The 13,401-nt window shown below is 43.9% G+C and overlaps 1 protein-coding gene across 1 annotated transcript; it reads left to right on the top strand.

The window, feature by feature from the left end:
• The first annotated feature begins 10,958 nt into the window (after positions 1-10,958).
• Positions 10,959-12,959, top strand: LOC118492090. Its single transcript, XM_035989869.1, has 6 exons — positions 10,959-11,716; positions 11,786-11,944; positions 12,012-12,067; positions 12,248-12,413; positions 12,482-12,757; positions 12,952-12,959. Exons 1-6 carry the CDS (start codon positions 10,969-10,971, stop codon positions 12,957-12,959), a joined length of 1,413 nt encoding a protein of 470 aa, XP_035845762.1. The 5' UTR covers positions 10,959-10,968.
• The last annotated feature ends 442 nt before the right edge of the window (positions 12,960-13,401 follow it).

Genomic DNA, 13,401 nt, shown 5'->3' on the forward strand with positions numbered 1-13,401 from the left:
TGGAAGACGAAGAATCGATCCTCAAAGAGGAGGTTGTTTCCTTGTCCGTGACAAAGGCGGCTAGAAGCTTGTTACTAACTTCCAACTGCTGGGTCATGGTAGCCTGCAGGGATTCAAACTGGGCCTTGGCCTGAGTAGAAGATTCGGCTACATTGGTGGCGTTAGTTGAAAGGAACTGATCGAACCTCTCAAGTAGAGCCAGCAAGGGATCGTCAATGGTAGTTGTTTCTCATACTAACTTACAATATTTATAAGGAAATGGAAATCCTAAACAAAAGGAAACGTGGATGCATACTGAGAAAGTGGGGATGTGGGAAAACATGGCCCACTAACTTTAACCACTAACTTTAACCTACTCAACTAAACATGAAATGATGAAACGTGAGATGCATTGCAAACAATTAAAACATGGAAATTAATAATAAACAGTTGCAGCTTTTAGTGTTGACCCGTATCACACGCACACAAGAGGGATTTACGTATGATTACTTAACAATATCTCAAACCAAAAACAAACCTTACCCCTCTCAAGATGTTGCGACGGCAGACCCCCCCCCTCCTTTGTCGAAGCCCTTTCCCTTAGAGATTGTTATTCGTGCCAAGCTCTATACATCGTTTGGTTAGTCATAGCATCTTGATTCTTGATTAGTTGATTACTTTCTTTAATTGCTTTGATCCCCTATTATAGTTGATTTCTTTAATGATTAATGTGTTTACAGTGATGTGAATGTTTGTTAATGACAAGATAGTGATTAATCAATATACATATGCATGATTAGTAGGACTTGATTTTATGGATTGTAACGATGATCGATGATAATAGGGTTCGGTGGTTTGCGTGATATAATGTCCTTGGTTGGGTCGCATGATTATTGGTGATGTTATACAAGAACTTTTTATATAGTTAAACTGGTTATTGATTTGAAGAAGCATGGTTATGGAAAAACTTAATACAGCAGCATACAAACAGTTTGTGGGCTATTAGAGTTCATGCAAAAATCTAGTTTCATTGGTAATAATGTTTAGCTTAATTAAATGAATAATGAAATAGGGTTGTGTTTTGGAAATTATGGAAGATAACTAGATAGGTCAAACGCATCCTACATTGGGCTTCACACGTAAATGGGACCTATTAGGTATTGGACCGTATCACTTAGTGGATGCACACTCGGAGAAAGCCGCACCATTTTGGTGGGCTGATCACTGGTGGGCCATACACTCTTGTTGGCGGGACTTGTATGTAACATGTTTGCAACTTAGGAATGTCTACATTTGTGTTTTGGTCCATGGCTGCATATGATGTTAAATAGATGAGTTAGCATGGTGACCTCACATGTGTTGGGAAAGGGGTCAGAGGTTTGAAAATTAATACTTCTACATTTAAAAAGCTTGTAATATTCATAGCCTAAATTTTTCTAAATTTAACAGTAGGATTTGGTGTGCATAATTGGTATGTGAACACGAGCATTGTTAGAACGGGCCGAAGCCCTAGTGGGTTGTTACAACTTAAAATTCTAAGCTAGTATTAACATTGGGTTATGATTATAAATTGGATCTGGACCGATGGGTAGCAGTGGATCTCACAAAGCTTAAGTGAGTTATTAACTTGATTAATTTACGTATTCTTGTGTTACTAGATTGACAGTATGACTTGAACTGCATGCTACGTGTACAATAATTGTGTGATATGTGAACAAGGACTATGTGAATTAACTATACGTGTAATATGCGGAATTATGTGCATCTGAGACTGACTGATGTTGGTAACCATGTTAGGACGTGCTTGATCAATTGACAAACGATTAATTAGTCAAATCGAGCAACCAAAGGTGAATTCACACACTTTCTAAGGCATGGGATTCCCGGTGGTTGGGAATGGGTTAAAGAATTAAAACAGAACCTACATATCCTCCTTGGGTAGGATATGTACCGCCATCCTCCATGGGTAGGATGCCAACATTAATCCTGCGTATTCTCCTTGGGTAGAATACGTACGTTCGTCCTCCTTGGGTAGGACAACAACCTTAAACTTACTAGACAAAACTCTATCATGAAGTCCCTCATTTTTATATCGACTTAATCGTCGGGCCAATGGCGAGCGAGTCATTAGTTGATAGCGCTATTAGGGTTGACAAGCCTCACACCGTGCCGGTAGGACGGGCGTGTACTAATGGATCTGGGCATTCAGATAGTGATGATAGACATTGAATTAGGGCACAACTTACCTTCGTCAGTTGTCGATATGGTAACGGTCTAGTGGTTCACATGGGGAAGCCCCCACTGGTTATGATTTGGGAAAACAAGGAATTGATTAACTATTGGTTTTCGAATGAACATATGGTTTTTGAAACAACTTTAAACTGGACAACCAACTGTGAAGTCGCTCAACTTTGTTGTTGATTTGTTGTTACATGCCTTGCAGGCTTTTAGGTGCATATTGTTGGAACTTGCTGTCTGGGAGGCTGGAGTGGTCATGGGTCGAGATACATGGAATCGCAACACAAGACTAATGGTTTATAAACACTTAACGAATGAATTATGCTTCCGCTGTATACTGGGAATTGTTTGTAACGTTGCAACACGTAATGCCAATAAATGGAAGTTTTATTTAATTATATTATACGAAGTTCAATGTGATTGGTGGCTTGGATCCTAGAACGTTACACGCCCTGCGGTAATTCCACATGTGGTATTTTGGGGGTGTGACAGTATTCTCCACCTCTGTCCGAGAGAAGAATTTTAATGCGTTTCTCCTTTTGTTTTTCAACCTCAACCTTATATATTTTAAATGCCTCAAAAGCTTCGTCTTTTGAATGCAATAAATAAACATATAAGTATCGGCTCGAGTCATCGCAGAAAGTGATAAAATATCTCTTACCCCCACGAGTAAGAACTCCATTCTGTTTACAAATATCTGAATCAATTAGTTCTAGTAGTGATGTATTGCGTTTATGGACACTTGGAAAAGGTTTCTTTGTGAATTTTGATTTAACACAAGTTTTGCATTTTTCAAAGTCTTTATCTTTTAATTTTAATAAACCTTTAGTTTGCATTTTTTCAATATTTTTAATATTTATATGAGCTAAACGTTTATGCCATAAAGAAACTGAACAAGCGATATAATCAGAAGACATAATTTCATTCAATTCAAAACCAATTGCATTACATTCACCAATACTAGTACTATCACTACCACCACTATCACTATCACTTTCATTCCCAAACCCATCAATCACAGAAACGCCCCCTTCATCCGAATCTTCTTCTTCATCAATCCCATCTTCAGCTAAGTCAAGACGATACATTCCACCAGTGTTCTTTGCTTGACCCACATAGATGTCATTTAAAGAAAACTTCACACGGAGATTCTTGATAACCAGCTTGTAACCATTCTGATCAAACTTATCAGCGGAAACAAGACCCTTGGTGATACCAGGAACATGCAACACGTCCTGAAGAGTAACCACTTGACCATCTTTAAAGTTTAGCCGCACCGTGCCTTTACCACGAACTTCTACACGATGTCCATCAGCACATACCACCACTGTCCCTTGAGGAACAGGAGCATAAGTAAGAAACGAGCCACGATTCCCACAAACATGAACAGTGGCTCCAGAATCCAAGAACCATCCTCTACGTGCCACAATGCGTGTATATTGAGAAAGCATGTTAACTTCACCAAAACCAACATTGGCCACGAGATTGGTGAATTTCTCAACATCAACAGCACTTGTAGAACCAACCGTAGATCCAGATTTCCTTTGAGAGCACTCTCGTGCAAAATGCCTTATTTCTCCACAAACATGACATTTACCAGACCTCTTTGGTTGATGGTTGTTAGTGTGTTGTGACTTCTTGAATTCCTTTTTCTTTGGTGCTGTAAACTTCTTGTTCTTTGATGCTCCTTTTCCCTTTTGACCAGATCCTCCAGCAACATGATTCACACTCGATCCGACTTTACCTCTTTTTTCCCTGTTGCGCGTTCCCTCCTCAACTCGAAGGTGCTTTAACAGTTCGTCCAAAGAGTAGTCCTCAGATTTGTGCATCATTCTCTTTGAGAAATCTTTCCAATTAGGAGGCAATTTTGCAATAATGACCCCTACTTGAAATATTTCTGGCAGCGGAATAGAAAGTGCGGTCAATTTGTTAACAAGAACTTGGAGTTCATGCACTTGCTCCAGGATTGACTTGTCATCGACCATTTGGAAGTCTAAGTACTTGGTATTTGTTAGTACCTTCTTCATGAGCCTTGTACTTATCTTCCAAAACTTTCCACAATTCTCTAGCACTTTTTACCGGCGCGTACAAGTCATAGAGACGATCCGAAAGAGAATTTTTGATGTGGCCCAGGCAAAGATCTTCAGCTTCCTTACGGACAAGTCTTTGCTTTGCCAAATCTTGATTTGGGAGCTCTCCTGCCTCAAGAGGAGGGTCATCAGGGATTGCAGGCAAGTCAGGATCAAGGATATAGTAGAGTTTCAGCACAACTAGCATGAACTTAACCTTGTCCACCCAGCGGGTATAGTTCTGACCATCGAATCTGTCAAACTTGACAAACTCTTGATTCATGAATCTTAGATTGGCTGTTGGTAGTTCAGAGTCCATTAGTTATGTTGATTAAACACAAAAAATAAAATCCTTTAAGAATGTTGAAAAAATATTTTAATCAAACAATAAAGAGAGGTAGAAGGAGAGTGTCTCGTTATCGGACGAATTTAAAGAACACGCAAAATTTAAAACCAACCTGGTGATTGAGAACGAAGATCCTTGAACGAAAAACCTTGAACTGCACGGGTGACTCCTGTCCTTAAAGGATTTTACACGCTCGTATTGTTGTGAGCTGCAGCGTAAACTCCCAGGATTTAATGAAGAACTGATCTGGTATTCCAACAGCAATGGAAACCAGAAAACGCAGAAGCTTGAGAGAAAACTAGAACACACAAGTCGGAGGAGAGAAGGCTGCGAAAATTGTTACTTGAATGGGTAGCAGGAGGCCTTTATTTATAGCCTGTGATCTTACCAGAGAATGAGAAAAACGGGGAGTGGGATAACCATCCATAACCAATTCGAATTACTGAATACATATCCCATACGAATTCGGTTACTGGATATATATCCCATACGAATTCGAATTAGTAGAGATAATGGGATAACCCCCACTGTTTCGAATTCATCTCTATCTCCATATCTCATTCGATCAACAGATCTGACCCATCTGACCGGACCTTAGCTAAAAATAAAAGCTCCTCAGCTCCTTGCGACGATGCGTACGTGCGAAGTGCAACTCAAACGCGCTCATTCGCGAGCTCGCGGCTCAGCTCTGCTCGGCGCGCGTGTGGGCTTCACCCACTTCTCAACCCATTTAACACTATGGAGGCCCATAAGGAGTAATCCCTTATAAACCACTCAAACTTCACTCACTCCACCGATGTGGGATGGAGGAAACATACCAACTTGTATGTTCCTTTTAATATTTCCAACAATCCCCCACCAAGTTGGAATGTTTCCAGCAATCAGGCATTATGGGGCGTTTTCTAAAATGGGTGTAGTGGGGATGTGGGCATTGTGGTGTAATAGAATTAAATTAAAAAAAAAAACCATAAAAATGTTATTGGACAAAAAAGGCATGGGAACAGGTGATTGGCCAAAACCTTTTGCTCGATGGCGTTGAATTAACAACGCTCCAGCCTAAAATCATCAAAACAACGCCCATGGGGGCGGAAGCTTGGGCATTTGGGGGCAAAAAGACGCCCAAAAAAATGCACCACTACGGATGGTCTAAGGGAGTATTTAATTAAATATTGATGATTGACCAAAATGGGTATGGGTCAGATTAGGTTGACCCTAAAATGCTTCTTTGTCAAACAAAGGTTTTATACCTAAAAGACAACAAAAACAAGCTTAAAATTTCATAAATTTGTAACGTACACAATTTTTAAACAACCTTTTTTTACCTTGTTATAAAACGCCAATTCCTATCAAAGAGAGATAAATTAGGAACTACGACTCACCTTGGGCCAATGGAAATCCCAATCAAACTTCTCATCATTCTATGGATAGATATTCAAGCAAAACAAATAAAGTGAATAAGATTGTGCTAACCCAAGGGCCAAGTCAATAATAAGGCTGGCCGGGCACAATCGGTGACCCCATGCGGGGACCGATCTCACCGAACGGTGAGGTGCTGCCGGTGCAGCGGGGAGCCAAGGCGGTGAGGAGGCACCGAAGAGAGGAGAGGAGAGAGAAGGTGGGGTCCATTCAATCAACCAATGAAATTTTTTTTTTTTTTAAATAAAAAACCAAGTCACCTAAGAGGGGAGTGCCGCCATCAATTTAAGGTGTGAGGAGAGTTTAAGAGGGGAGTTGACGTGACACACGAGGATTGGTTATGCGTAAGAGAGGGGACTCCCCTCTTAGGGGAGTGCCCCTTACACCCTAACAATAGTTAACTTACAGTCCCTGCTTCACTTGAATACACTATGTCAACAACAGTACGTTGTTTTGTCTCATCAACCTGATAAGGATTAACAAAGTCTACAAAACAGAAACAATTGTTTATGCCCTTTTACTCAAGGAAATTTAAATCAGAGATGGTAGTTTCTAATGAAAATATTATCAAGAGAAAAATAAAAATTAGAACTCGTTCTCGTATTGCATTAATTAAATAGAATTACAAATATATGCCAAACAACCTTAGGCCTTAACGAATTTGGGTATTGGGTTCACTATAGGCCTAAACCTAATGTCAATGGGCTAATAACTAATCGAAACCATAAAAATAGTTTTGTAAGTGGGCCTATGTTGGTGTTTGTATAAGTATATCCTATTAATTATATTTTTTTACATATACATATCGGAATTTTTTTTTTTTAAATAACGTGTCCTTCGAAATATCGGGCCCTGGCCGGTGGTCCTCCCCGCCCACCCTTAGGGCCGGCCATGGTTGGTTCTTATCACCTCTACCCACATATAGCAACTGAAATCATCAACTATAAGAAGCATGTATTGATTTCCTGAATTTTTCTTTGGCGTGATTGGACCATATACATCCGCATACAAGAGTTATAGCAGCTCAGTGGTTCGATGAAGTGACTTCTTTTGAAACGGCCTACGTGTTTGTTTCGCTAACACACATGAGTCACATATTTGCATGGGGTGTGATGTGGTGGGGAGACCTATTCCATGCTTGGATAAGCTCTTGATTGCGTCAAAATTAAGATGTCTGAGACGAGCATGCTATTGCCAGGCCTCGTCCTCCAACTTAACATGTAAACATACTAGAGATGCTACTTTTAAGTCAATTGTATAGATTTTGTTAGAAGATCTGGGTACCTTAATTAACAAGGTGCCATCCTCTTCGAGAATCCATAAGATACCATGATCCCAATTTTGTATCCTGTTTCATCCAATTTCCCTACACTTATTATATTACTTTTCAGTGAAGGAATGTAATAAACATATGCATTGTTCGTTGATCACCTGTCTTCCCTTCTAAAATCACCATGTCGCGTCCCATGATATCCACGTGCGAACCGTCGCCGAATTTCACTTGACCTCGAATTCGATTGTCGAGGTTAGTAAACCACTCTCGTGTCCCTGACGTGGTTACTAGCTCCTTTATCGATAAACCATGTGTTAACCTTGTGTGGACTTGAATCAAACTTCTTTGGGTTTACACCTTCTTGCTTTAAGAAAACTATTTGATCTTGCACTGCCATGTAAAGGACTGGTTTCATTTCTGCCTGAACTAGATTACTTGTCTCCTCGTTCTTCTTACGAGTTGTACACATTCTGAAAAAAAATGGCCTAACCCATCACATCGGTAACACTTAAGCTTGGAGCGATCTCTCTTCTCTTTTCCATGCTCCTTTTCTTTACCACGCCTTGTTGATTTCCCTCGGCCTCTTTGGCTTGATTCCGTTGCTCCCCTTCCTCGATCGTAACCCTTATCTTTCCTCTTTTTTGCTTCCCATTCCTCAAAGGTTAACAAAAGTTGTTGTTCGCTTTTAACGCCTTGTGATTTTTTATTCAAACTAATTCTTACTCCAAAAGCCTTCATCCGTCCAATAATATCTTCAAAGGTTATGGTTATTAAATCAATAGTCTGCTTAAGGGAGACAACCATATGAAAATACTTATATGGTAAACCGTTTAGGAACCGTTTAACTGGCTTTCGATCCTCTATCATCGTTCCGAGTGAGGCAGATCTCGACGCAATCCCGGCTATTCTGTTTGCGAATTCATCAAAAGTGTTGGACCATTCATCTTTAAGGCCTCAAACTCAGATGATAAAGTTTGTAACCATGTGATGAAACAATGGTTAACCGGGCAGGGTTAACACACTGGTCTCGTCAAGAAGGGTTAATCCCTTCCTCTCGGAGATCGCTGGCTGGGTCACCGGTGGATGATCTCCTGCACAAGGAAACAAGCCGTGACTCGTAACAAGGAGGATGGGGTGGGGGGTGCTCCTTGTTACCACTCTCCGGCGTGAGAATCAGTAGTTTGCTTGGGAAGCAAAGCAAGATAGTAGTAGTGAGAGAGTTGTGAAGAGATACCTCAAACCTGGTTTGGGGTCGGTATTTATAGCCGAGGAGTGAAGGAGGAGATTGATGGATGGGCTGACGACGAGCTGCACCGTTGCAGGTGTGTCAGTCTCGCCGGCCGTGGGGGTTACGCCACGTCAGCCCATTGCTTTAATAGCTCTGACAGGGGACTGTCGCCGGCGCCACTTGCCTCGTGGTGTCAGCCACTTGCATGGCGTGTCAGTCCACTTGCTGGATATGCAGGGTGCGGTGCGAGCCGCATCGCTGCATGCGGTAACGCCTGAAGTTACCGCGTCTCCTACTTGTGATCAAGAAACACGCGAGATGCGGTGTTGGCCGCATCATCGTATGTGGAGACTATTTGCTCGCTTCCCTTGTCGTGACGAAAATGGTCATATGATGCGGTGCCAGCCGCATCGATATGTTCATCTTCTTTTGTACTTAGGTCAAGCTATTCATCTTCGGACCGAATGGGTTCGAAGGATGTGACCGCATGGGTGCGGTTTGCTTACTGGTAGGGGTTTGTTTGATGCGGGTAATGGTCGTTTTGGGACCATACCCCTTCAAGTCCCCCCAGTCTAGTGTTGCTACCTTGTGCAAGTTGCACGTGGGAGGAACACTGGACTTATGGTGTAGGAAGGTAGTTTGGCAGTCTGGAGAAAATTCTAGGCCAGATCAAGGTGGTGATCTGGTAAAAAATCCGGCTATGCCTCTTCCGTACCGGTGAAGGGGTTTCGCTTGATGCGAAATTCTCAGCCGTTGCATGTCATCAGGTGGGTTGCCACCTGTTGTTGTGTTGAAGTCCTGTTAGGGACCTTCATAGTAATGCTGCACAAACTTCGAACCAACCTCTGGGATGGTGGTTCGAAGGTTTGCACATGTTTCGAACCTCTTGGAGGTGGTTTCTTCTTCGAACCATTTGCCAGAATGGTGCACGAAGAAGAAAAGAAAAGCTTTTAAACCAACCTTTGCGGTCGGGTTTGAAGGTTTTGGATGTTGTGTTAGAACTTTGCTCAAGTTCTATGTTCAGCATCCTATGATGAGATGACCATCCCTTTTTTGTGGGGTGTTCGTGTTCATCTTGATAGCTCTCAAGTAACCGTACGTTCTTTGCGGTTACCTCGTTGCGTCATTGTTGGCCCTGTTTGGTCGAACAATGTGGATCTAAACTATGGGTAAATAAACATGGTCATAGGCAAGGGGATGCCCATCGTTGTTTATTCCATGCGATCCATTGGTAGGTAAACAAAGTCCTAAGCAGACTTGTTACCGCGGTCCGTTGGCAGGTAAACAAAGTCATAGGCAGACTTGTTACCGCTGTTCGGACACTTGCTGCTTGATAAGTGCTTGTTTAGAGCACGTATCTGCGTTCTTTCTGGAGCCACTTTCCTTCACGCTCCAATACCGAGTTTATAACGAGGTAGCCTCGTTCGGTGATGTGGAGTGAGCTTTGCTCTTCCGTAGCAACCACTCTGCGGAAGCTATGATTATGTCTGTAGCTCTTCATGGGTGTCTGCGATGTTGCAGTCCCATTTTCGCTCAAAGTGTGCTTGTTGCACGGATGTAACTCTTGAAGGTTCAGGAGTCAGGGCTGCTGATGTGCGGGCGCGTAGATTCCGTTCCTTCTTTTTTCTGAAGAAGTTGTTCATGCACCCTCTGTGGTTGTGAACCGGACAGGAGGGATTTGAAGCTTGAAGAGAATGAAGGCAATGCGCTTTGCCTGTTCCTGAGATGCAGTTCAGTCCAAAGAACAACACTGGTTCTGAGCATCTGACACATCTGAATGGGTTCATGTGTGTCACTTCCGCATATTTCACGTGTGCTCGTGAGTGATGCGGAAAAGGTAATATATCCCTTTATAGTATAGATAGATATATTTCTACCTATTTTTTAGGGTATATAAAAAAACGACATGCGGTATGGGTTATGGTGCGGTAAGCCAGAGAAACCGCATGCCGCTTATGGTTTGTATGGATAATGTTGTCGCTTTTTCTTGCCTACGTGGCTTGATCGCCCGTGTGAGTTGGTAGAAGTTGGTGAGACGTTTCTGCATGTGCTGAAATGAAAGGACACTTACACTGCCCGAGGCATTAAATGCACTGTAGCAGGGAGTGTAAACGTCTTCTTTGTCAGGCGCGTGGGCGGCCACGCGCGCGTGATAACCGTCAGCTAAAACGGCGCTCGACACGTGTTGTTGCAAGATACGCTCTTTTTGAACGTGATGATTTGCTTTCTCCCTCCGCATTAATTGCGATGGGTATATAAGGGGAAAACCGTTCGTGGTTTCCTCTCACTTGGTCGAAAATTCAAAAAATTTGCCGTTTGAGAGAAAGTTGTCATCTGTCTTCTCCGACGATTTTTTCTGAAATTCCGGTGAGGTTTCTAGTGTTTCTGTTCACCATCTTCTGTTTCTTTGATATTTTTGATGGCTGAACCATCTAGTCCACATAATGTGGAGGGTGAAAACCCTGAACAGCCTTTAGTGGCCGAAGAAGAAGAAGAGGGGGCTGCCGGTGGTGGATTACCGGCGCTGAAGTGGACCAGAAAAAGCTTTGATCGCCTTATGCTTGAGGTCCAAATGCCCTCGGAGTATGGGGCTCGGTACCCATCAGAGGGTGATACTGGTGCCGACGCTCCGGCCGGTTATGTGACCATGTGGTCCGATTTCTTCGGAGATTGTAACCTCCGATTACCGTTGACTGTGTTTGTTGTGGATATCTTGGAGTGGTACAAGGTCCACATTTCTCAAGTGAGTCCATTTGGGATGATTCGGATTCGTAATTTTGAGTTTACCTTTCGTGCTCTTGGCATAGAGCCTACCGTCGGAGATTTCCGACGGTTTTATCAGATGACGGTGTTCATGGGGTTCTTTTCTTTCCGTCAACGAGACGGTACCCCGAAGCTGATGACTCCCCCTAAGGGGATGACGATGTGGAAGAAGAAGTTCTTCTATATCAAGTCTGCTGCCATTGCTGTGGATATGACGTTTCGGAATGTGACCGAGACGATCATAGCAGAGACCATTGCGATGCCCAGTTTGAAATCAGTGCAATGGTTCCCGCAGCTGCAGACTATTGAGTCTGTGAAGTTGACCAACACGCAACTATGGCTGTTGCGTATGATGTTGAGGAGGGGCAAGAACTCGAAACCCGTGGTGCGGGAAAAGAGCGGTGGTACGTACTTTTTGTTTCTTTACGTTCTTTATCCTTACGTGTGTTACTGACTTTTGTGTCTACTATCAGAAGATGCTCCCGCATGGAGGATGTTTGCTCCGGATTTCGAGGGTACGGTTGAGACCGTAGTTTGTGCGGATGGTGAACAGGATCACAACACTATCATCCGTAGTAACTTCCGGGTGCCTACTGCGGCTGCACTGGCAGTTGAGTTGCCAGTAGGCAAAGGTATACTATCGAAGCTTTGCTACTTGTGTTGATCATGTTGTGTTATTGACGTATTGATTCCATGCAGGTGATCTTGGGGCCTTGGGGGACCCTGAAGCGAAAGGTGTGCCAAAGAGGCAAACTGTGAAGGGCGTGCGCTTTCGCCAAAAGAAGATAAAGGAGGTCACTACTGTGCCTCATCTGGTGCCGCAGGCGGCAGGTATCTCTCATTCCTCTTTTCGTCGACACAAGGATTATGTGATAGTATCTGATACCCTTGAGGGTTTGAGTACAGCCGCGGAGTCACGTTCTGGTGCTGCGAAGAAGCAGGCAGAAGAGGCGGCTGCGGGAGGGACAGCTGCGGGTCCCCCTGTGATTGGTGAGAAGAGGAGGCCAGAGCAGAAAGCTGCTGGTGGTGTTGAAACCAAACGTCGGAGACTAGTAACCAAAAGGTCTGCTCCGGCGCAGAAAAAACCTGCGGTTGTCGTTGGTAAGTGTAGGCTATCTAGTCTTAACTGTTGTGTAACTAGTTCTGATAGCTATTTGACTTTTTTGCAGAGCGTCAAGATGAAGATTTTTCTATCTTCGATGCTCCGGAGTCCCCTCCGCGTGCCATGGGTGCGGGTGGAACGGAGGTGCCGTCGACACCTCCCGTAAAGGTGGTACCTGAGTCAACCGTGCAAAAGGAGGGTACCGCAGAGAATGCTGCGGCCCAGATATTTGATACTGTCGACTCGTCCAACAACCTGATCTCTCCCAATGAGGGAGACGATTTGAGTTTGCGGTTCACTGCTACTGGGAAGCAACATTCTGATGCTGAACCGCAAAAAACTGGTGCTGAAGCGCGGCAGCATGATGCTGGGCCGCAGAAGTCTGCGGTTGATAAGGGTACCAGCTCGTCTGCCGGTGGTGCGGGGTATGACGGGCCTCCAATTCAGCCTGGGGAGTCTGAATTGGAGTATTACTACCGCACCTACTCCCAGGATCGTAGTGTGGTGTACCATCGACCCCCCTGGACTGTATTGCAGGGGGATGATATTGCTAACGACCCTGCGGCCTGCAGGGAGATCTTGGGCGGTCTGGGGACCCCCTTTGAAGTTGAGCGGGCTCGTGCCGCACCGCGGGAGCTGCGTATAAACCAGCTCTCGACCATGTTGGTAGGGACTTCCATTGTGGCGAATGCCATGTTGGAAGACTATAAAGTTCTGAGCCGCCGTGAAGAAGAGGCTGTCCGCCTGCGGGCGGAGGCGGAAAAGCTGGTCCAAGCTGCTCGTGCGTGTGTAGAGCAGCTGGAAAAAGATAAAGCTGCTTTTGAGAAGCAGAAACAGACCGCTGAGTGGGCTGCCACTGCCCAACTGAAACAGGTGCGTACCCTTGCTAAACTCCTTGCTGATGAGCGTAAGCGTTGGGAGGAAATTTCATCCAACGAGCGCAAGAAGTGGAACGAATCTTGGGCTAAGCAGAACAATCTTCTGTTT

Source organism: Helianthus annuus, chromosome 5, assembly GCF_002127325.2.
Source record: "Helianthus annuus cultivar XRQ/B chromosome 5, HanXRQr2.0-SUNRISE, whole genome shotgun sequence".
NCBI lineage: Eukaryota > Viridiplantae > Streptophyta > Magnoliopsida > Asterales > Asteraceae > Helianthus > Helianthus annuus.

Excerpts from the sequence above, each read along its gene's own strand:
- LOC118492090 (XM_035989869.1), top strand. The coding sequence starts at position 10,969 with ATGGCTGAACCATCTAGTCCACATAATGTGGAGGGTGAAAACCCTGAA. Across the intron at positions 11,717-11,785 it reads GGTGCGGGAAAAGAGCGGTG|AAGATGCTCCCGCATGGAGG; the intron begins GTACGTACTTTT and ends GTCTACTATCAG. Across the intron at positions 12,068-12,247 it reads GTGTGCCAAAGAGGCAAACT|AAGCAGGCAGAAGAGGCGGC; the intron begins GTGAAGGGCGTG and ends GGTGCTGCGAAG.